This window comes from Mesoplodon bidens (assembly GCF_964165515.1).
Source record: "Mesoplodon bidens genome assembly, chromosome: 10".
NCBI classification, from domain to species: Eukaryota; Metazoa; Chordata; class Mammalia; order Artiodactyla; family Ziphiidae; genus Mesoplodon; species Mesoplodon bidens.
Window position 1 is genome coordinate 83,482,139 of NC_138172.1, and position 23,385 is coordinate 83,505,523.

Below are 23,385 nucleotides of genomic sequence, written 5' to 3' on the forward strand. Positions count from 1 at the left end.
GACAGAGTGTCTCTTTGCATCTGTTCTTTGAGTACGTCTATCTGTCCCTAAATAATCCTGGATGTCCGTCTCAGTGATATTCAGTGTGTATGAGACTATTTGGGCATATCTGTGATTTTTTTTTTTTTTTCGGTACGCTGTCCTCTCACTGCTGTGGCCTCTCCCGTTGCGGAGCACAGGCTCCGGATGTGCAGGCTCAGCAGCCATCGCTCACGGGCCCAGCCGCTCCGCGGCATGTGGGATCTTCCCGGACCGGGGCACGAACCTGTGTCCCCTGCATCGGCAGGTGGACTCTCAACCACTGTGCCACCAGGGAAGCCCCATATCTGTGATTTTGCATTATATGAAAGTATCTGCCTATTTGTGCATTTTGAGGCATTTAGACATTGCTGGATGCACACGCATGTTTGTACAACAGTGTGTGTGATCATAGTTGTAGACATCTGAATGTTTACTTATTCACAACCCCACAGGGGTACCAGACAGAAAGGCCTAGCATGAGAGAGGTGGAGGAACTAGGAAGAAGAGGGAGCAAGGAGGAAGGAAGGGAAGGAGGAAAGAGACAGAGAGATGGAGGTGAGGGAAGAGGGCATGAGGAAAACTCCGGAAAAAAAAAATCAGAAAGTAGAAGGGAGTTCTAGGGATCTGAAATTAAAAAGCGGCAGGGTGCAGTCACAGCAAGGCCATGAATCAGAAGATCTGGGTATGGCTCCGCTTCAGGTCATTCCCTTACTGTGTGACCTTGACAGTGCCAGGTCTATGGGCCTCAGTGGACCAAAAGAGTGAAAATAGACAACCTTTGGGTACATGCCAAAGAAGGAGAGAAAGAGAAAAGTGGAAATAAAAACATACACAGGGAAAAGAGAGAGAAACAACTAGAAAGAGAGACATAGGAAGAAACAAGGGAGGCCATGGGAGCCAGCCAGAGGTACAGCTGAGAGAGCCCTACGCTGACTCCTTGAGGTGGGGGTGTGGGTGCCTGCTCCCCACCCCTTACCCCACAGCTTCAGTGTCCTCAAGCCCTTAATAGGTAAGGCAGAAAGATGGAGAGGAGAGAGGCCTCTGGAATGACAGCCACACACCAACACTCAGAGGCCTGCCAAAGCCGCACAAACCAGGATCCCTTCTTCCTGGCCCCAGGCCCCCAGATGTAGGTGTGCCAGCCACCTGGAATGACATACTCTGGCGATGTGCGCACACATGCCAAAAGCGAGCCGGGGCGCCCTGCCCACCTGTACACCGCAGGCCAAGGCGGAGGCGAGATTCGGGCAATTCGGGGGGTGACGGGGGCTACCCACCCCACACCTTGCTACCTTGCCCCCAGAGCGCCCCCTAGCGACCACCTCCTCGGCTCAAGACCTAGATGTCCCTTCCACCCTCCTCCTCCAAACCTCACGGGGAAGCGGGAGAACCAGATGGGGTGTTACGCAAGCCCTGATGTTTACCTCCCGCAGGGGCCTCCTCCCTCCCTATAAAGCCTGACGTAGTGGGGAGATTGGCGGAAACAGACTGGTTGAAGAGAGAGGCGATCCCAGGAGAGCGCCAGAAAGCGTCAGAAAGTTAATGCGGGAGGCGGAGAGAGGGGCAGCGACGCAACCAGCAGCAGAGGCGCTCAGCCACCTGCGTAGCCCGAAGGTGGTCCCGATGGTCGCGGAAGGGACGGCGCCCGGACGCTGGCTCCCCATGGAGGCATCCGAGCTGCTGGGCCGGGGGCTGGTGCAGCGCCTGGAGCAGCTAGCGACGTGCCCGCTGTGCGGGGGCCCCTTCGAGGACCCGGTGCTCCTGGTGTGTGAGCACAGCTTCTGCCGCGCGTGCCTGGACCGCCGTTGGGGGACCCCGCCGGCCCCCGGCCCCGAGGCGCCCCCCACCGCCTGCCCGTGCTGCGGCCGGCCGTGCCCCCGCCGCAGCCTGAGGTCTAACGTGCGGCTGGCGGTGGAAGTGCGAATCAGCCGCGGGCTGCGGGAGAAGCTGGCCGACCCCGGGGCCCGAGCTGGGAAACGCCGAGGGGGCCGCGTCCCCACCATGGGCTGCCTGGACCCGCACGGAGAGGTGAGGCAGGGGTGCGCTTCGCGAGTCCGCAGCTGTCGGCCGAAGGGGCCATCCGCGGGCTCCCTGGGGAAGCGGGGAATGGCACCTCCCGAGCTGGGGCCCTTCTCAAAGTTTAGGCAAAAGATGGAGCTGGGGAAGGAAAAGCAGAGGACGAGGGGGCGGCAGCTGTCAAGTGAGAGATGCCGGGAAGCAGTTGACGCTTTGCCCAGAGCGAAGCTGGACGGATGCCTGAGGCTTGTGAGAGGGGCTGGAGGGAAGGGGTTGGGGCACTAGACAGAACAGGAGGAGACCCTTAAGGCCCGGCGAAGAGCGCGGGAACTGGGAGGCTGGGGAAAGACGCCGCTAGGCGCCCCGGAGGCGGAGGCCAGGCGGAGGGGAGGGTGCTGGGTGCCTGGGAGGTTGGTGAGTGAGATCAGAACTAGCCCAGCAGAGGAGAAGCAGGAGGGAGGATGGACAAAAAGCTGGAGTGGACGGGCGGGGAAGGAGGCGGCTGTCAAAAGTTGGGAAGAAGGGAGGGAGGCAGATCCAAACTCCCCTGTAGTGTCGTGGGGTAGGTCCCCGGGCTCCGGCCTGGGCCTTGCTGTGTTGTTATTGTTGTCCTCCGCTCCTCCCAGGGCCCCAGGCAGAGGCGGCCACGGGTGGAGGCAAGGTCCGGGAAAACAGACGTTGGGACCTCTGGATCCTCTCCACATCCCACCCTGATCACCCACCCACCTAGCCTCCCGCGTCCCTCCTGGGCCCTGACTCTTTGGCCGTCGACCAACCCTTGCCGACCTCCAGGCGCCCCGCATTCCCGACTGGCTTCTCGCCAGCAGCCGAGCCGGTCTCGAGTCTTGTTTCCACCCTTTGAAGTCTACATATACCTAATTGGTCTAGGTGTAATTGGCATAGTTAGGCAAATTGCCTTTCCTCTCTCCCCTTCACCACCCTACTGGTCGGCCCCAGTCTTTCCCACTAGACTGCTAAGCCGGTAGAGGGAATCCTAGTATTTGGATGGGGAGCATCCAGCGCCCTCTCCTGGCTCTCATGGTACCCTGCAGATCTGCTGGGCCTTCTGGGACACATCCAAGTCCAGCTGCTTCCTTGGTCAGGGTAGAGAGACACAGAACAAAGGGCCCTATAAACGACACTGGGCTTTTATGGCAAGAGGGGAAGCAGCTTTATTATACGGCTTTTATAAATGAACTCTTAGCCTAAGGACTCTAAGTATGTGTTTGGTCTGTGTGATGGAGGAGGCGGGGGATGTTTATCTGGGATACACCCTCAGGAAGGGGATAAGGATGGGGGCCACTGAGAAAGAAGGGGGCGGGCTGGGAGGAAACAGGGAATGGTGAGGACTCTGGGGGCAAGAAAAAGGCCTGGATGAGGCTGGGGAAGGGGAACTGAGAGGCTTTGTGGCATGGCAAAGGGAGGAGAATGGTGGGGGTGGAGTTAGGAGGATGAGAAAGTGGTGACTGAGAGGAAGGAAAGGTCATGAAAGGGGAAGGGGGAGAATGAGAGGAAAAGGGAGCACAGGGGATAAAGAGGTGAGATCAGTCTGAGATGCACAGAGGGACCTCACCAAATCAGACCCAGCTACCTGAGGAGGCAGGGGAAGAGCTCCCCACAGTATGAAGCCCAGAGCTCACATCCATGTTTTTTTCTGCCCACCCCAGGATACGAAGAAGACATGGAGAAGGTGAGTTCCATTTTTACTGTTTTTTCTTTTCTACTATCAGCTGCCACATCCATCACCGTCTTACAGGAGCCACATCTTTGTCCCCACTCACAGACAGGTTTTCTGGGTGTGGCCTCACCCTTTTCTGCTCCAGAGATGTGAGTGGGGTAGGGGTGGGGACATCAGAGGGCAGAGGGTATCTACCAGTTTCCTGACCCTTCTCCCTCATCTATCCAGGTTTGATGCCCCAACTCCCAAGTCATCTAACTCAGAGGACGATCTCTCTGAAGATTACCCAGTGGTCAAAAAGATGCTTCATAGGCTGACAGGTAAGGAGGGCAGAAGGGAGGGAACTAAATGAGAGGCTGTTTTCAGTTTGTTCCCCTTTCTCTCTCAAATATGATCAAGTCCTTTTTGATGTCTGTATTAGTTTCCTAGGGCTGCCATAGGAAAGCATTGCACACCGAGTGGCTTAAACAATAGAAATTTATCGTCTTATGGTTCTAGAGGCAGAAGTTAAATGATTCTAGAGGTAGAAGTCAAGGTGTCAACAGTGTTGTTTCCTTCTGGGGGCTGAGAGGGAGACTCTGTTCCAGGACTCTCCTAGCTTCTGATAGCCTCAGGCGTTCCTTGGCCTGTGGATGGCATTCTCCCTGTCTTCACAGCATCTTCTCTCTATACACACTTGTCTTTGGGTCCAAATTTCCCCTTTTTATAAGGACACTGGATATACTGGATTGGGGTCCACCCTAATGACCTCATTTTAACTTGATTACCTCTGTAAAGATTCTATTTCCAAATACAGTCAAATTCTGAGGTATTGGGGGGACTTCACAACTTTCGGGGGGGGGGAACACAATTCAACCTATAACAAGGTCTATCCTTCATTCCTCATATTCCAGCTATTCTCTCCTCTTACCTGTTCATACACTCACACAACAGACCCCTGGGGGTCAGCTGCTTCTGGGGAATCCCTGCTGCCACCACTTCTCATCACTCCCTTCCAGAAGTGTCCCAGGATTCCCACGTCTCCTTGCCCCTGAGGCTCTGGGCCTTCTCTGCAGCTTCTGGGGAGTTCCTTCCATCACTTCCAAGGCTGCCCTCTGCCCTTCTTTAAACTTCCTAGAGAAGGTGCTCTGCCCTTTTGGCCACCCACCATCCCACCCAACCCAGATTGCTTCTGGCACCCCTAATCCAGGAATCTTTCCTCAAAGCACCCCATACACACAAGGCCAATGATTAGTTCTTTCTGGTCCCTTTGGCTATCATCACCTTCTCTCTCCTGTGCCCTGCGCTCCCTATAGGAATAGGCCTGTCTACTCCCACCTGTTCCTGCGGGTGGTGGGCTGGTTTCTCAGGATACTTTGGATTTCTCCCTCTGGCCCTCCCCTCTATCACGTGCGGTGCTGGTATCTGGTATCAGCCTTCCTCTTGAAATCCATCTTCTCCATCCTGTTGACCCAGCTCCCACCCCACACCCCCTCCCCAGATGCTGCAGATTGAGGTATCAGTCCTCACCCTCCCTAGAAGTCAGACGAGCCTCACTCTGCCGCCAAGGCCGCAAACTCGGGCAACCCCTCCTTCAGTCGCTGTGCTGTACCCCCTGCCCTGGGCCAGCAGGGTCCTTCTCCAAGTCCAATTCTCCAGAAGGAAGTGGCCCATCAGCGCAGGTTGGGTCTTGCCCAAGCCTGCTCTTCATATGCCTTCCCCCTCTTTGGTCCTACAGCCGCCTTTTGAGCTGCTGTGGGCCTCTTGTGTACCCTCCGCGCATCCTCTCCATCCTATCCCTCCTCTGATTCGGAAAGCCTGCTCACGCGGTCCTCCCCCTGCTTTCTCCTCTCCAGCCGACCTGACCCTGGATCCTGGCACCGCTCACCGCCGCTTGCTGGTCTCCGCGGACCGCCGCAGCGTCCGACTGGCCCCACCGGGGGCACCCGCACCCCGCGACGGCCCGGCGCGCTTCGATCAGCTCCTGGCGGTGCTGGGCGCGCAGGGCTTCGGGGCTGGCCGCCACTGCTGGGAGGTGGAGATCGCGGACACCGCCTCCCGCGGAGATTCTTCCGGGAAGGATGAGGACGACGGGGAGAGCCGCTATGCTCTGGGCGCGGCCGGGGAGTCAGTGCGACGCAAGGGCAGAGTAGGCCTATGTCCCGCGGGGGCTGTGTGGGCCGTGGAGGGTCGCGGCGGCCGCCTGTGGGCGCTCACGTCCCCGGAGCCCACCCCGCTGGGCGGCGCCGGGCCCCAGCCGCGGCGCATCCGCGTGGACTTGGACTGGGAGCGGGGCCGCGTGGCCTTCTACGACGGCCGTTCCCTGGACTTGCTCTTCGCCTTCCAGGCGCCCGGTCCCCTGGGTGAGCGCGTCTTCCCGCTGCTGTGCACCCGCGACCCCCGCGTCCCCCTCTGCCTCGTGCCAGCGGAAGGCTGAGAAGCTCACCCACAACACTTATTCTGGCTTGGTCTGAAATAAGGCTGCTTCCTCTTGGGCACGGAAATCCTTACTCATTCCAGGCATCATGTCCACGCCCATTGCCCGTGTATTGATAAGCACCCCCCCCCTACATTGTCTGTTTTCTTCCAGATAGTTAGGACCTCAACTGGCCTCCAGTTTCCACATCCATGCCCGAAGCTTAATTCATTCCTGCTCCCCGCCCCCTCCCCCCAAATCTTGGGATGCTTCTCTCCCTAGGTTACCCCAGTACTTCCCAAGGGATCTTGCCCCTTCTGTCTTTCCCAGGCCTGAATTGGGGAACAGGTCCTGCCCCATCAGTACTGATAATTGGCCCATGTTTAATACACAGAGGCCCTGCCAGTCAAACATTTACCTCCCACCCCTGCCTCTCCTCCTGGCAAAGAAGGGCCCAGTGCCCTCTCCACAGGTCTGAGGCTTGGGCTTCCCTGCCTTGTCCATTCTGAGGTTTCTCCTCAAGAGAAACAAAAGCCTCCTCCCCCAAAACAAGAGGCTTGACTCTGGCCTGGGCCTTAGGGCCCTCTTTTTGGGGGAGATGGGGGCAGGCCAGTTCTACTCCACCATGGCGGCTTTCTATGCTTACAGCCTTTTCCCATTAAGAACCTTCTTAAAACCTCCCCCCTGCACATACTCACAACAAGCAACCAATTGTGCTACCTCTCCTTCCCTCAACCTGGGAATGGCCCAGACACCCCAAATTCACCTTTGTATATAGCCTCACTTCTTTCCCCATATGTATAAATAGGCCTGTATTTAACACATTTTGTGATGTTGGGTTATTTATTTTGTGCATCTGTGGCAATAAATGAGATCTCAGTGGTGGTATGTATTTGACTGATCTCTGCAACTGTGCATGGCAAGAGGCCTGGAAAATGATATCCAGATCCCAGTAAGGGGTGGGGAAGGCCAGGACATCTGGGCTGGCAGAGACATCAAAGCCTAGGAAGGAAGGGGTGAGAGTGCATCTCTTTGCTCCCTCCCTGTTCCTTCCTCTTCCAGGGACCCAGGCCCCTGGGACCATGTTGGATCTGTCTCCTAAGCTGGAAGACCAAAGCCTGCGGAGATAGGTGGCTCTAAGTGACCAGTCTTGAAGCCAGCTTTGTCAGAAACCCTAGGTCACACGAGAAGGGTGAGGGGAGAACATGACTATTTCTTTTTCCATTTGCCATTCTCCCAAGGTGAGAATGACAAAGACCTCTCTCTCTCCTAACTCCTCTTAAGGGCATGACAGGAGTGGGCAGGAGAGGAGGGAAAGGGCTAAGAGCTCTGAGGTCTCACATAAGACCTCACATCCCACGGGCAAGGACTAAGAGTTAGGATGACATAAATACATTAGTGGAAAAGCTCTAAGCCAGGATTAACAAGCATAGCTGGAACAAGATTGCCTGGAATCTGACTAGGACCCTGGCAGTGAAAGCTGGGGCTGTTGGAAACCCAATTTAACTGTTTGGAACTCAAGTAGAGAGTGCAAGGGGCCAAGATAATTAGATCACAGGACAGGTAGTTTGGCAGTGAGAACAAAGGGAAAAGACTGGGACCAAGATGCCTGGATCCCTGAAGAGAGGAGGCAGAAATGAGGGCTGGGGGAACCCAGAAACCTGGGTTCTGGAATAGCAGCAAGTCAGAATTCCAGGATCTCTGTCCACCCTCCTCCCCCTCTTCCCTCTATGAGGCAGAGGAGAGGGGAGGAGGGGGCTGGAGAAGGGATCAAACCATGGGTTAAGTCCCCGAGTAGCCACATGAATACATTCAGGGCCAGACAGACACAGGAATGGTGGGGGAGAAAGGAATTTAGTGCTGCATTGGCCCTGGAGGGGGCTGGGAGGGGTCAGGAGGCTGGGGAGGGGTGGTGGGGCTTGGTCCCGGGGTTGCATGACGCCGTCCTTTGCGGTGGCCCCGTACACAGTGTGTATGACCACAGCCCTCCTCTTCCTCCTCATCACTCTCCGTGGAGCTCTCGCCAAAGGCCCGAGGTTTCTCATAAATACAGCAGCCTGGATTTGGAGGGAGGAGCCCAGTTAAAAAGGAGGAAGAGATAGGATGGAGCATCAGTTCCATTCCCATTGGATCTCAGTAAAAATCCCTACTTTCACCATTTTCTCCTTCTACCTTCCAGGAACCGACTTCCCCAGGCCCACACCCTGGGACTCAGACACCCAACTCCCTCGTCCTTTCCAGCCAGGAATCCAAAGTTCCACTTCTCCCACCTCAGATATCTCTTGACTTTAGGCCTTGGCGCATCCCAATTCAAGCCTCTCCCTACCTCTGTTCCTCTAACTTTAACCTTCTCTCCCTGGTACCGGAGAACCACCAGGACAGCCACAGGATTGTGAGCATCTGGGGGCTTCGGGAAGGTCAGTGAATGTGAGAAGGCAGAAGACATGCTGAGGGGAGCCAGGACTCCAGGGTTACTGTGGGCCAACAATTACTCACATTTTGATGAGCGGCGGCCCATGTGTTCATTGTCCACAGTGTCACTTGTCCATTCCACCTTTTTCTCTGGCTTCCGTTTCCGAAGTTTGATGGTTAGGCTCCGGTTCTCCTGGAACGTTAAGAAGGATGGGCATACCTAGCTAGTCCCCTCCTATTAACCTTTCCCACTTCCTCCTGGGGGCCTCCTCTCTTCCCTTCCCCAACTCAATCAGGATCAGACATAGTGCCAGAGGAGCTGAGTGCTGGGAGAAGATAAAATAGAACAGATTTTTGGCCTCAGGGAGTCCCTTGAGGAATCATGAAGTATTATTTCCTGTTCTTGGTAACCACTAGTATACAGAGAAGATACAATTCCTAACCTAGGAAAGGTCCCAGCAAATATTCAAAGGGAAATATAATCCTCGCTGTTTCTCCGTCTTCCTCCCCAAATCATCCTTGGTGGTATTAATACATGGAAATTATTTTCTCAGTCACCAATGCCTAATCTTTGATCTCCCTTTCTTTTTTCCAGACCCCCTATTCTTTTTCCCATTAAAGAAAGAACTCTGTTCTCACCTCTCTCATCCTCAAGCCCAGCCCGCCCCACTTGTTATCCACCTATTCCCCAGCATCCTGGCATCTCTAGTAACTATTACTCTAAACTCCCTTAGTCCAAGGGTTATTAAACCCAACACAACCTTCTCCCTTTGAAGGCAACTTAAGTTGTTTTTGCAAAAATGCTACATTTTTCTCTATTTATATCTCCTCTGATTTTTCAAAATACTATCTTCATCTCCCTTTTCTTGTTCCCTCATTCCCTCTGCTTCCTTTTACAATCATCCCTTCAACAAATATTTACTGATAAGTATGCTTCCAGTCAAATTCCCCTGCAGCTGGCCTCCAACCATGCTTTCTCACACAGCCCTTCATTTCCCCCCAGCACATCCCTTGCTCCTTAATCTCCAAATTCCCGTTCTTTCATTACTTATACACACCACCACTCCAAGCATCACCTATATCCTAACTCTATTGCATGTCTCTTGACCAGCCTTCTGCACCAACTCTGACACACCCAAAATCTCCCAATACCTTGAGATTCTCCCAACCCCACTTCCTCCCATATCCCCAGGCCCAGCCCCTCCAGCAACTCTCCAAAGCCCTATCCCTTCCCTCCCGGTATCTCCCCAACCCCTAAACAGCACCGCCCCCCGCCTTTCTCACGGGCTCGGTTGTCACGGTAACCGTTGTCTCAGTGACGGTCTCACTCAGCCCGGCCCCTGCCTCCGCCATGGCTAAGGCTGAAGAGAGGGAGGAGGGGAGGAAGGGGGATGAGGCACCCTTCTGTCTTTTCTGTGTCTCTGAGGTCTAAGAGAATCGGTATCGGATTCAGATTAGTAGCCAGGATCCTCCACCTTCTTTTCTCCCCCTCCTCCTGGGCCTCCGCTGCCCCACCCCTGGGGATAACCTGTCCAACCCCACTTCCGGATCTCCGCTTCCGGGTGTGACGCATTCTGTGGTCCCCCTTTTCCCTTCCTGGCACTAAATGCGTCTAAGCTCAAGGTCGCCGGATTAGTTCCGCCGTAATGTGACAGTGCGCAGGCGCCGCAAGAAGGCTACACAACTTTGGCGGAAGGGGCGTCACTACGATGTGGAAGCAGGGGCGGGGCGACCAAGGGCAGCACGCGCATGCACCACAGAGATTGAGCTGGAACCTGCGGTCAAGGAGCGTAGAGTCGGACTAGACGCTGCAGACTGGTTACCTCACGTGGTTCAGATGTGCAGTAGCTGAGTCCAGCCCACCCCCATCCCTTGGCTGTGTGGGAGCGCGGAGAAAGCTAAGGGGCAATAGTAATGATCCTACCACGGCCTAGCTTCGTTTTTTTTAGTTTCGTCTGGGAATTAAAGAATTGAGACATGGGAGCAGTTAGAAACACACTTGATTAAAAATCTGGGTTGAGCCTCCCTGGTGGTGCAGTGGTTAAGAATCCACTTGCCAACGCAGGAGACATGGGTTCGAGCCCTGGTCTGGGAAGATCCCACATGCCGCGGAGCAACGAAGCCCGTGCACCACAACTACTGAGCCTGCACGCCACAACTACTGAGTCTGCATGCCTAGAGCCCGTGCTCCTCAACAAGAGAAGCCACCGCAATGAGAAGCCCATGCACTGCAACGAAGAGTAGCCCCGGTCGCTGCAACTAAAGAAAGCCCGAACGCAGCAACGAAGACCAAACGCAGCCAAAAAGAGAAAAACAAATACTGTATGCAGCCAAAAATAAAATTAAAAAAATAAACAAATTTATTTTAAAAAATAAGAATCTGGGTTTTAATCCTCGCCCTGTGCCTGTAGGTGTTCGAGCAGGGCACTTAATGCGTCTTCAACTTGGATTATTTCCTTTCACTGTGCTGTAACTTGAAGATGGAGGCGCATAAAACACTCAGACCCTGCGTTTTAGCTCCCAGTCTAATGGGAAAGACTGGCATAAATACTAACAGACATATAAGACATTGGAATATTAACATAGATGTAAGTCTCATCTATGAAACTGAATTTAGTTACATACTGCCTACCCTTGCTCTGGGGTGGAGATGAGTAAGATTTAGCACAGAAATTGTCATAAATTACAATATAGGCCAGTTTATAAGATAAAAATATGTGTATGTTTCTCAGGGAGCACAAGAGTGGCAAAAAGAGAACAGGAAGGCAGACAAATGGGTTTTTTAGGTAAAGAAACAGCTTACAAAGTCGTAGTTGTGCGCACTGAAGGAAATGCAGTTTCGTACTGAAGGGATGTAAGGGGAGTGCCAAATGGTGACTGACAGGTGGGCGTGGTTATATAAGATGCCCTGCATGCTTTGCTAAGAAACTTGCACTTTATGCAGTCGGTGAAAGGCTTAAAGCAGGGTAGAAACATGAACAGATTTGTTTTAGATTTCAGGAGTGAGGCAGGAAAGTCAATTACCAGAACTGTTAAAACATACAGTGGAGAAAACTGCCCTGCCCATCCCTCCAAGTTGCTGTGGGATCAAACAAGATAGTGTATGTTAGAGAGCTCACAATATATAAAGGGCAGTACAATTACAAGATAATCATTACCATCACCTCTTGGTCGCCATTTAAACCAAGGAATGCAGGAATCAGCATTCCCATACTGAAATTTGAATGTTTACTGTGCCTGGACTAAGCATTTGCTTCCCTTTGAAGTTTTTGGTTTGAACTGAAAAAAGCAAGACACAACTCAGCATGTATAGTAAATCCCAGTAAAAAAAAAACCCAAATATCTCTGTGGAATGGGATTCCTTTTGATTTTTACTTTTTTCTTTCTACCTTTCTATATATGAATCTATTACAATGTAAAATATATATATATATATATTACATTTATCTCAAGAGCAATAAAAAAATTTCCTAAGTGTCCACCTGTATCTCTGAGTGTCAGGTTCTTTTATTGTCCAGACTTACATACCAATTGAATCTGGTTAAGTTTTCTGTTGAATCTCCCACTATCCAAACTCTCACTCTTTGTTTCCCTAAACTCAGGAACCAAATAGATTTAGATAATGAGGGAGTACTTATAATTGCCTTTTTATATTAACCTCATTCCTGGCTCCATTTTTTTGTCCTTGTTTTTTGTTTTATTTATTTTTTTCCCTTTTTCTTTTTGTCGTACTAATTTATATTCTCTTTTTGTAGCTGATATATTTGTTGAAAGGACAAATATATCTCTCTAAGCTAACATAAATATCTTTTGGAAGAAGACAGATTATAAATAACATACATATGTCTGGCTCTTATAGAAAACTATAACTTTAATAAAGGAAACTCAACTAGGGTAGGAGTACTCTGGGGACAATGGTAATCCCCACATGATGATCTGCTTTTCCTCTGGGAGCAAAACACTGCAATCAGGAGACGGACAAAGGATCTAAGAACCCAATATCTTTCACCTTCCAAGGAAGAGGAGGAGAGATTCTTGAGTTGCTCAGAAAAAAAATCAAGAGTCTTCCTTCTCCTGGAACCTATAGAGAAAGAAAGGACTTGTTATATTGACCAAAGGAAGAGGTTCTAGCAGTGTAAGATAAGACAATCAATTAAATAATCAAGAAAGACTTTCATTTATGACCATGGAGGACTAGCTCCCCTAAACAACCCTCCACAAATTCAAGACAACTAAAAATGCTGGGATTAAAAATATATCTTGCAAATTATGAAGTATGCCAAGATTTCTTAGGAAAACAAAAAGCACTAGCCATAAAAGAAAAAAGGATAAACTAGACCTCATAAAAATTAAAAACTTCTGGTCATTAAAAAAATAAAAAGTTAAAAAAACAAATAGGTCAGACTGGGAAAAAAATATTCGCAAAAGGCACATCTAACTATAAATATTTTTAATCCACTGGTGAGAAGGCAAGAAAGTAAAGGCAACCTTCGCACTGGCTGAAATGATATAAAACTAGGAATCTAGACAGGTAAGTTAAAACTGAAGCCCCTGCTACCATGGTGCCCTTGCTGTTTTGATAGCCACATGGGTGAACTAGAGACAAACCTACAATGTCTGATAGGAGATACTCTGAATAAGTTTGAGACCCCCAAAGGGCTACCTCTTTGTATAAAAGTGAACAAGAAAAAAAAAAAATCCAACTCTTCAGAAGAGGAATTTGACTGTCTCACTAGGTAGAGGGAGGGAAAAAAAATCTCCCCTGAGAATTTCTAACCAAAAGCTGGCCTTTACATTGGATTTGCAGTCCAAATTCATACTACCTATGTGCTCCAAAAAACATGAAGCTGAGAATTTATTTAAAGTGATTCTAGCTTGGTAGCACCTCAAGGCACCTGAACAGGAAACACAAATGCTAAGAATACAGCTTTCACCCCAGGCCTCAAAGAATTCCGTAGTCCAAATTCTAAAAAATCTGAGCTTATCATCAAAAATCACAAAAGAGGGGCTTTCCTGGTGGCGCAGTGGTTGAGAGTCCGCCTGCCGATGCAGGGGACACGGGTTTGTGCCCCAGTCCGGGAAGATCCCACATGCCGCGGAGCGGCTAGGCCCGTGAGCCATGGCCGCTGAGCCTGCGCATCCAGAGCCTGTGCTCCACAACGGGAGAGGCCACAACCGTGAGAGGCCCGCATACCGCAAAAAAAAAAAAAAAAAAATCACAAAAGAAAAAAAGCACCATGAGAGAGTCAGTAGAAATAACAGATGGCAGCATCAGACCCACAAAAACTGTGGGTATGAGAATTAACAGACAGAATATAAATATCATGTTTAGAATATTTAAATGTAATATATATTTTAAGAATAAAAGGAACAATTTAAAATATGATTAAAGAAGTGTGAATTATTAAAAATGAGGAGGGGATTTGAAAAATAATCAAGTAAAACTCAAAAAAAATTTTTTTAAGTAACAATAATTGAAATAAACTGAAGACAGAATTAGTGAACCGGAAGAAAGACCAGAAGAATTTACCCAGAGGCAGAATAAAAAGAGATGGAAAATATAAAAGACAGGGTGAGAGAAATGGAGGATAGAAGATAAGGTCTAATATAAACAACTAATTAATTAGAGCTCCAGAATGTGAGAATTGAGAACATAGGGGAAAGGCAATACTCAATGAGATATGGCTGATAATTTTCCAAGGTTGCTGGAAAAAAAAATCAATCCTTACTTTCAGAAAGCCCAACAAATCCCAAACACAATAAATAAAAGAAAGCCACATCTTGATATACTGTAGTGAAACTGCAGAACACCAAAGAGAAAGAGGAGTTCTTAAAACTATTCCGTGTTCTTTAAATCACTCAAGAGTAATTCTCACCAAAGTAAAACTATGTTGAGTGCAGTGGAAGATTCCAACATAACACACTGATCACCAAGCAATACTTGCCTTCTGTATTTTTTCTTTCCTTTTAAATATCTTAAAACTTTAATTCACTGGGTATAAAAAGGATAAGAAAAGTGTAATTAAAAAAAATACCACAAATCTCCCTATTACTTGAACTGTACAGAAATGAGGGATGGGACCAAAGGAAACAACTGTTTATTCAGTACAAAAAGTAAATCGTTGGATTTGTTTAGGTAGCAAACAGACTGAGAAAGGGCAGAGGGGAGGGAAAGGATACGCACTTGCAGTTGGTACAGGTGTAGAAGACGGTCTGCCCTTCATCAGCGGAGCGCATCTGTCTGGTGTGGTATGCCATTCCCTCGTGCCCACATCGAGAGCAGCGCCTGTCAACCTGGGAAGCAACAGGTGGGTTAATAATTCCCCCTACTGATCACAGACATCTGGCTATCACATTCCTCAGACACTACTGTTTTAAAGACCCCTCTTCACTCTTAGAATTGGGTACAAAACACTCCAGATCTGTGCAATCCCCCCTCCATTTCTTTCCCACCCTCCCAAGGGGGCCAGTCCTCCGTGTCACTCACTTACCACGGGTCCCTGGAACTCAGGTCCTTCCTCCATCGACACGGGCATGGCTGTTCCCAGTTTGTGGAACACAACTGAGGTCTTCACAACCTTCGCCTCAAAGTCTGCGCAGGCAGTAAGACTTGGTTTGGAGAGGGCTGACACCCACAACTCCCTCTCGGTTTGGCCAGGAGGCCTTATATTCTTCCCTTCAGGTTTCGACCCATGACCAAAAGTGCCTGATACCCTTCTTTAGGGTCCCCCTCTTCAATCCAACCGATCCTGAGGTCCTAAAGCCTCTGACCCTTCCACGCTGGGCCCTCTGCCGGGGCCGCTGCGTACGAGCCCCTCACCTCGCACGTTGATGGAGAAGCCACAGCGAGTACACGCGACCGTATCCTGAGCTCCGGGAAGAGGCAGGACCGAGCCGCAATCCGGACAGAAATCCAGGTCAGACTGAAAGCTGGAGCAGGTGCTGGCAAGGTCCATGATGGACGGGTGGTCGAGGGCTGGGAAGGGGACGAGAGTATTAATAAAAGAAAGAGAGTAACTCCCTCCCCACTGAAGGGTCCTTCCTATTCTGTCCCTGGACCTAAGCATACAGAATCCGAGCCCCTCTCCCACGCACGCCTTGTGCCTCTGCGACTAAGGAGCCCAAATACCCGGAATCCCAAGCCCGTGTCCGGTACTTCGACTTGGGGGCTTATCTGGGGCTGGAGGGAGGGGCCAGCCAGCTCCGCGGGATAGAGGACCAGCTCTACGCGGCAGCGGAGCAGTGAGAGAACGGCGGGCTAGAGCGTCGATGCGTCCCGCCTGACGATTGGCTGTGACGTCATAATTAATCGCAAACATGGTCCCGAGAGCCTGGAGATGGGGAGGAGCCTCTCTGAAGGAAAGTTTTAGCGCCACCTTCAGCCTGGTTCTGTGACGTCGGCTAAGGAAACAGGTGATTGAAGATGCGCCTCCGGTTATTTTTCCCCTCAGGACCCAGTACTGGGGTGTTTATTTTATTGGTCTCGAATTTTAAAGGGACGCAGTCGCGGGGAGAGTTTCTCTTGAAAAATCGTACTAACCTTACTGAATACTAATTTCTTTGGACGAGAGAACTACTACTTCCTCCGTTCCTGAGTTAGCTGCCGGGCAGTGGTTAAAAACAAAGCGAAACATTCTGGGAGTTACAGTTCTAGCGCTCCTTGGACCTCGTGGTCTAAGCAAGGGCTCTCTGCAGAGCCCCTCCTGGCTCGCGTGCTGTGGGGGCTGTTCTGGGCCGTTGGAAGGGGTGAGTCGACTTCTTACGGGGCAGGAAGTGGAGGGGGTGAAGGCGGAGGAGGAACATCTAGTCCTTAGGCACGATAGGAAACAGGGATGAAGTAGGACACTTGGGAAGGGGCTCAGGACCTTGGAGGTGGCGGAACAGAAGAGGTTGGGACTCCTTCCTCTTTAGATGCCTGCCAGATGAGGGAGGTTAGCATTAGTCAAGGGAGCAACCTTGGGTAGGATTTCAGTAAGACTTGGTCGAGTTTGGCTTTCAGTTGCGGACCCCCTTCCACCTTGTCCCCCGCCTCCCATGGACCAACTCTACTTCATCATCGTCATCCCTTAGGTGGACAGCTGACATTTCCCTGCTCTTTTATAAAACATGAGGACAAGTATTTTTAAAATCTTGCTATTTTAATTCATCTGTAACCTACCATCTAAAGTATAGAATCTGGGCTTCCCTGATGGTGCAGTGGTTAAGAATCTGCCTGCCAATGTAGGGGACACGGGTTCGAGCCCTTGTGGGGGAAGATCCCACATGCCGTGGAGCAACTAAGCCCGTGTGCTACAACTACTGAGCCTGCGCTCTGGAGCCTGCGAGCCACAACTATTGAGCCCACGTGCCGCAACTACTGAAGCTTGCATGCTTAGAGCCCGTACTCCGCAACAAGAGAAGCCACTGCAATGAGAAGCCCACGCACCACAACAAAGAGTAGCCCCCCGCTCGCCGCAACTAGAGAAAGCTCACGTGCAGCAATGAAGACCCAATGCAGCCAAAAATAAATAAATAAATAAAGTATAGAATCTTTTTTTAAAAATAATTTTATTTATGGCTGAGTTGGGTCTTCGTTGCTGTGTGCGGGCTTTCTCTAGTTGCAGCAAGCAGGGGCTACTCTTAGTTGTGGTGCCTTCTCTTGTTGCAGAGCACGGGCTCTAGGCGCGCCGGCTTCAGTAGTTGTGGCGCTCAGGCGTAGCTGCTCCACGGCATGTGGGATCTTCCCAGACCAGGGATCCAATCCATATCCCCTGCATTGGCAGGTAGATTCTTAACCACTGCACCACCAGGGAAGTCCCTAAAGTATAGAATCTTGTTGTCCTGAATGAAGGGACAGCTTGTAGATGAGTTTCCTAGTTCGCTTCCAGTCCATCCAACCCCACTCAACCTGATAGTTGTGCTAAGCTCCTTACATATAAAAGTTTTGGAGCCATCACTATTTTCTCCTCTGAAAGAGACAAGCTGTGATCTCTCCTAGAGAGAGGCTTTGACCTACTTGTCTCTGCAATAATGGAAACACTCACAGTAGTGAGGGGATTAAAACTCTGAGCAAGCTACTGGAGAGTGACAAGCCTCATAATAATTTGTCCTACAAGGAGACGTCTGTTGCTGAGCCCATGGTGGTAGGCACGTTTTAATTCTCTCTTCTCTGTGTGTCTTTCTCCTTTGAAAATGGAAATTGAAATTAGCCGTCTTTTCTCCCCAACTTTCCCTTTAAAGTTTGACAAAATTCAGTGAAGATCCACCATGAGTTGAATACTGTCCTAATGCAGTAAAGGAACTAAGCATTATAAGGCATGGCCCTTTCCCAACAAAAGCTCACAATCTGTTCAGTTCGTATTTATTAAGCACCTATGTCAGTCTTTGAGCTGAAGTTGGGGCTGCAAAGCTGAAAACTATGGTCTCTGACCTTAAGGAGTACAAATGAATAATTAGAATGCAATGAAAGTACACTTATAGGACAAAATGTGAGAGCCCAGGATAGGCATATAAAACAAATAGGCCTGTATACTACAAAGGGGACTGGTAAATGTTTTAATAAAAAGATACAGTGTCATGGGGAATGTAAGAGAGAAAGATACTCAGATATTTTGTGATGAGGATAATCACCAATCAACAAATCATTAATTTTGAGAATTTGGGATTACAGACTCTAATGTTAAGTACTGTGCTAGATACTATGTACAGAGAAATAAAAGTAAGGTAGTCATAGTTTTAAAATCTCAAAATAGGTATATGTAGTCAGGCAAATAGGAATATGCCCAAGAGGTCAGTGAGATCCAGTATTTGTTATCAGATCCTTTCTGATATGATAGATAGATCATTGTATTTGTAGATTGAAAAATTATAGTTCCAACTCTTTATGAGTCTGAATTTCATCATCAAAATGTTAAAAGTGATATATGGATACAGACAGCACAGTGGAAACCATGATTGATTTTCAGATGAGTTGTAGAAATAAAAAAACGTTGTGTTCATATTCATAGCTTGGCAAAAATCACTATTACATAGAGTAGACTGGAAAGACTTTATAGTCAGGGCTTGACCTGTGGAGGATGGATACCATTTATTTTTTAATTTTTTAAATTTTTATTTTATTTTAGTTTTTTGTCTGCATTAGGTCTTTGTTGCTGCACGTGGGCTTTCTCTAGTTGTGGTGAGCAGAGGGCTACTCTTTGTTGCAGTGCGCGGGCTTCTCATTGTGGTGGCCTCCTTGTTGCGGAGCACAGGCTCTAGGCACACGGGCTTCAGTAGTTGTGGCAGTGGGCTCAGTATTTGTGGCTCATGGGCTCTAGAGCACAGGCTCAGTAGTTGTGGCACATGGGCTTAGTTGCTCCGTGGCATGTGGGATCTTCCCCAACCAGGGCTCGAACCCATGTCCCCTGCATTGGCAGGCAGATTCTTAACCACTGTGCCACCAGGGAAGCCCCAACTGCCATTTATTGAGAATTTACCGTATATCAAGCATTTTGCCAAGCTCTTTAATCTAATTCTCATTTGTTCTTTATAACTCCAAGAGGCAAATTTTGGTCTTATATCTCCATTTTGTAGATGAGGAAACTGATTTAGAGAGAGATTAAGTTACTTGCCCTGAGTCACACACTGGGAAGTGGTGGAATTAGGATTCAAGCATAGCCCTGTAAGGCTTCAAAGCCCATGCTCTAAACCATAAATGGAGTAAATAAAGGCACAGAGATGAGATGCCAGGCATCCTCAGTGGCTTAAATACGACCTCACAGTGAGCTCAGATTAGACCACGGATGACACAGAAAAAGTTGGTAGTCTTCACTTGTGTTGCCATCAGCCTGTCCTATAAATAAACCCAGAGTAACCACAGAGTCTCATCCCAAGCGGATCAACAGGGAATGGTTTCATAATAGATTTAGGGTGAAGGATGATTGGCAGAATAAGGCAGGCAAGCAGAGGGGTGGGTGATCAAATAAGAACAGAATTTCAGAACGAAAGATTATAGGGCAGAGATGCTGTATGTGGTGATAGAGGCAGAGAGGGCCCGGATCAAGAAACTGCACAAAGAGAATGAACTGATAACACTGAAGTCTAGAATTATCTCAGAAGACAAAGGAGGCAGTGGGACTGAGCAGTCTGTCATAGATGTGCTTGGGCAAAGCTTCACCAAGGAGCCTGTCTCTTCCCTTGCCCAATCCCTGGTACAAGATTCAGAATGGTTCATGTTGAGTCCACAGGAGAAGTGTGCTTTAAGTTTATATGAAAGGATTATGGTTGGTCTCTATATCTGAGGGTTCCCCATCTGCAGATTCAACTAACTGTGGGTGGAAAATATTTGAAAAAAAAAAAAATTCCCGAAAGTTCCCAAAAGCAAAACTTGAATTTGCCACTTACTGGCAACTATTTACATAGTGTTTCCATTGTACTTACGACTACTTACATTGTATTTACAACTATTTACATAATATTTACATTGTAGTAGGTATTACAAGTAATTGAGAGATAATTTAAGGTGTACAGGAGAATGTGCCCAGGTTGTATGCAAATACTGTGCCATTTTATATAAGGGACTAGGGCATGGATTTTGGTATCTGGGGTGGGGGTGGTGAGTCCTGGAACCAAGGGACCTTGGCAGGGGTGTCCGTGGATACTGAGGGATGACTGTATGTGCTCTTATTTATATGTTCTTATTAAAAGAGCATTCATTATTCATTACCATAGGAATGTAGTGGTTTCCCATTGGGAAATTGTCCTGCTGTAGTCCTACCTATTACCAGGTTTTTTCCTTCTGAGGGAAATACCCTTGGCCATGACCAAAACAATTGGGTTTTTTGGTTCAGTCAGTATGAGAGCAGATTTGTTCTGACATTTCCCACATTCTAATCTACCTTTGCTTTTTTGTCTTACAGATTGTCCTGGGCTAATGTATCTAAAGACCCTAGGATTGCTGCAGGTCAACAGTCCCCACTGGAGAAAAAAATCTTGGTAAATAAATTATCTTAACATCATACAGTTTGAAATGACTAGGAGAAGGAAAGTTAGGTTTAAAATCCTTCTGTCCAAGTGACACTTTCCAGTAGTGTGTCCACAGTGGCAAATGTTTTCCAGTTAAGTCTTTACTTGCAAAACAAAGTATTATTTTTAAAACTCCCAACCCTATGTTTTTAAAAAACTAGTTACTGATTTTGGTGGTGAGAACTCCAACTTTCAGAGCTCACAAGCTCACCAAATTAATGAAAGACCATGGTCCTTTCTTGGTGTCAATAGTGAGCTCCTGTTTAAATATGTTCAAAGTAAAAAGATGGTCATATTATAAAATTCTGTACCTCACTTTGACAGAATCTAGGCGGCGTGCATACAACAGCAGCAAGACAACTGATAATTCAAAAATATCAAGAGGAGTATGAAACACTCGGTAGGGAGCAAGGTCTTTCTCTTGACTACTGGCTTGCCAAAGCGGAGTCTTATTAGAATAAAAGAATAATGGAAATGATGAAAGAACAAGAGACAGGCAATGAAATCAAGAAGAGATTGGAGGGGAAAACAACCCAAAGCATAGAAGGACAAAAACGATATTATTTGGTACCTGAGAGAGAAGTGAAACATGTAGAAATGCACATACATCGAGCAGGACAGGTCGGAGAGTTTAAGAATAAAACATTTAGACAATTACCACCGTGTCCTAGTGAAATAAAATTGCCCAAAATTGTGCCAGAAGTACATGGGATCCAGAACGCACAGAGAAGAAAGCAGGTAAATGAGAGGGAACAGATGCAAATTAAAGCTCACCAGGAATGCATGATTCGAGGGAGAGAACTTGTACAGCAAAAACTCAGGGAAGAAATCTTGAGAAAAGACCAGAGCCAGCCTCCTATATGTGAGAAGCATGAGAGTGTAAAGAAAGAGATAAAAGAGTATGAAATCGTTATTGCATATCCACTTTTCCAGCCATGGAGTAGCAGTCGGATTAAAGTGAATATTCTTATGGAAAAGTCTCAGAATAGAGAGGACAGTACAATTATCAAGCCATATCAAAGAAGATTCTTAACTATGCCACCCTTTTTGAGAAGTCAAATAGGGAAAATAAAAGATTCAGTGATTTCATGATAAAGTCATGTCTCTTAAATTAACCTTTTTTTTTTTTTAATGCTAGTTATCTTCTACAGGGTTCAGTGACTATTTTCCCATTTATATCTGATACAGAAGTGTCAGATAGTTCTGGACTTTAAAACTAGCTTGGCTATTTTTAGTTGCCTTTTGTTTGTTCAAGTTGCTTATCCTTTTTGATGCTCATTCCTAATCTGTAAAGTGGGAAAATAATAGTTCATAGCATTTATAGGAGAATTTCATTTTTGTGAAGCATTAGCATATATTAGATGTTTCATAAATGCTGGGTTTCCCAGTTGGAAAGACCTGGGTTGGGCAAAGATGATGAATAAGGAGTTGTTCTAATCTGCCTCTTCCAGTCCCCCTGCCCACACCTCAAAGGTTATCTTGATGAGATTGCTATAGGTCACTATGTGGTCTTTTATTTTCCATTCATACCTTTATCAGGGAACTGCTAATCAGGCCTTAAAAGTCTAACTTGTACCATACAATTTCTCTGTATGAGAAACTTAAGTTTGAGAACCTCCTATGTACCAGGCATTGTTAGTTACTGAGATGAATAAAGAGATATCCCTGCCCTTGGCTAGTTTACAACTAGTGGCATAGATCACTCTAAAAACAGATAATAAAATAGGGTTATGATAGAGGTATGCACAGGTATGTACAGAGGAAGGACATGTATGTACAGAGGAGGGACAACTAACCTGGCCTAGGTGATCAGGGTGAGGAGGAAGGAGGTCAGAGAATGGAGTGTAGTAATCTCTCATGTTTCTTCCAGCTCCATATTTTGTCACTTTCAGTCACCCACTTAAGCAAGACCTTCCCAATGTTTGGATTCGCTCATAGGTAACCAAACTCACCTCTCTCAAATATATGTCCTCCAAAAGTTGGGAAATTTGGGGTTCAGAATTGGTGAGTAGAGAATCAGAGGAATGGAAACTGGATGGCCTAAGGAATATTATACTTAAGTTGTGATAACCCTATGCCCACCCTTTTGTATTAGCAGGACACCCTTTACCCAGGATATTGCTAGATCAGCACTGTCCTATAGACCTTTATGCGATAATATAACTGTTCTATAGGTTTGCTCTTCAATAAAGTAGCCATTTCCCACATGTGGCTACTGAGCATTTGAAATGTGGCTGGTGCACCTGAGGAACTGAATTTTTAATTTTACTTAATTTGAATTAATTTTAAATTGCTACATGTGGCAAGTGACTGCTGTATTGTCCAGCATGGCACTAGATAAATATGCTCTAGACTTCAATCCCACAATCCGTTTTCTGTCTTTGACAATATTTGCAGGTATAATAGATCACTGCTCACTTACATTAGTATAAGTTTAGTTTCCTTTATATTTGAGATGCTCCTTAATCCCATGAAGAGATTCAAAAAGCATTGTAGGCAAATTCTGTGTGGAAATGAGGTGGCTGAAGTTGCTTAAATTGGGTTCAGAAACTAGCCCTCCCTTTGCTCCTTCTGGAATTTGACCAGGACACATACGAAAATCTCATTCCTACCCACCTGATTTGCCTCATGCAGACTTTTTTGTCCTATCTGTTCTCTGGTCTTTCATCATCATGTTGCAGCTTTAGATTTTATACCTTGCAAAGATGTGGTTCCTCAGGATGCAGAGGCAAAAGACTTAGAAATTCAAATCAATAGGGTAATGATACAGCCTTTGAGTTGAGTGGGATTGAAAAGTAACCTAATACATAACTGTTGGTAATTGTTTACCATGAAGATATTCACTGCTGGACCATCCTTTTGACCTATAAATGTACTCAAA

The 23,385-nt window shown here is 47.8% G+C and overlaps 4 protein-coding genes across 8 annotated transcripts; 2 read left to right on the forward strand and 2 right to left on the reverse strand.

The window, feature by feature from the left end:
* Positions 1-1,491: 1,491 nt before the first annotated feature.
* On the forward strand, positions 1,492-6,809 carry RNF39 (ring finger protein 39). Its single transcript, XM_081245946.1, has 4 exons — positions 1,492-2,049; positions 3,705-3,727; positions 3,944-4,035; positions 5,551-6,809. Exons 1-4 carry the CDS (start codon positions 1,564-1,566, stop codon positions 6,129-6,131), a joined length of 1,182 nt encoding a protein of 393 aa, XP_081102072.1. The 5' UTR covers positions 1,492-1,563; the 3' UTR covers positions 6,132-6,809.
* Positions 6,810-6,934: 125 nt separating this feature from the next.
* PPP1R11 (protein phosphatase 1 regulatory inhibitor subunit 11) lies at positions 6,935-10,089 on the reverse strand. The gene is made up of 3 exons (XM_081245977.1): positions 9,807-10,089; positions 8,607-8,715; positions 6,935-8,167 (listed from the first exon to the last, which is right to left on the reverse strand). The coding sequence occupies exons 1-3, from the start codon at positions 9,873-9,875 to the stop codon at positions 7,965-7,967; spliced, it is 381 nt and encodes a 126-aa protein (XP_081102103.1). The 5' UTR covers positions 9,876-10,089; the 3' UTR covers positions 6,935-7,964.
* Positions 10,090-12,367: 2,278 nt separating this feature from the next.
* On the reverse strand, positions 12,368-15,768 carry POLR1H (RNA polymerase I subunit H; the record flags this gene model as incomplete). Of its 4 annotated transcripts, XM_081245975.1 has the most annotated exons (5): positions 15,652-15,768; positions 15,343-15,498; positions 15,014-15,114; positions 14,707-14,816; positions 12,368-12,603 (listed from the first exon to the last, which is right to left on the reverse strand). In XM_081245975.1, exons 2-5 carry the CDS (start codon positions 15,476-15,478, stop codon positions 12,579-12,581), a joined length of 372 nt encoding a protein of 123 aa, XP_081102101.1. In that variant the 5' UTR covers positions 15,479-15,498; positions 15,652-15,768. The 4 variants fall into 4 exon arrangements, with proteins under 4 accessions (XP_081102101.1, XP_081102100.1, XP_081102098.1 ...); XM_081245974.1 differs by lacking the exon at positions 12,368-12,603 and having other exon boundaries at positions 14,655-14,816; positions 15,679-15,768; XM_081245972.1 differs by lacking the exon at positions 12,368-12,603 and having other exon boundaries at positions 14,655-14,816.
* A 78-nt stretch (positions 15,769-15,846) lies between these two features.
* On the forward strand, positions 15,847-21,796 carry LOC308623497 (uncharacterized protein ZNRD1-AS1). Of its 2 annotated transcripts, none has more exons than XM_081245968.1 (3): positions 15,847-15,935; positions 20,399-20,474; positions 20,829-21,796. In XM_081245968.1, the coding sequence occupies exon 3, from the start codon at positions 20,973-20,975 to the stop codon at positions 21,594-21,596; it is 624 nt and encodes a 207-aa protein (XP_081102094.1). In that variant the 5' UTR covers positions 15,847-15,935; positions 20,399-20,474; positions 20,829-20,972; the 3' UTR covers positions 21,597-21,796. The 2 variants fall into 2 exon arrangements, with proteins under 2 accessions (XP_081102094.1, XP_081102093.1); XM_081245967.1 differs by having other exon boundaries at positions 15,853-16,268.
* Positions 21,797-23,385: the final 1,589 nt, after the last annotated feature.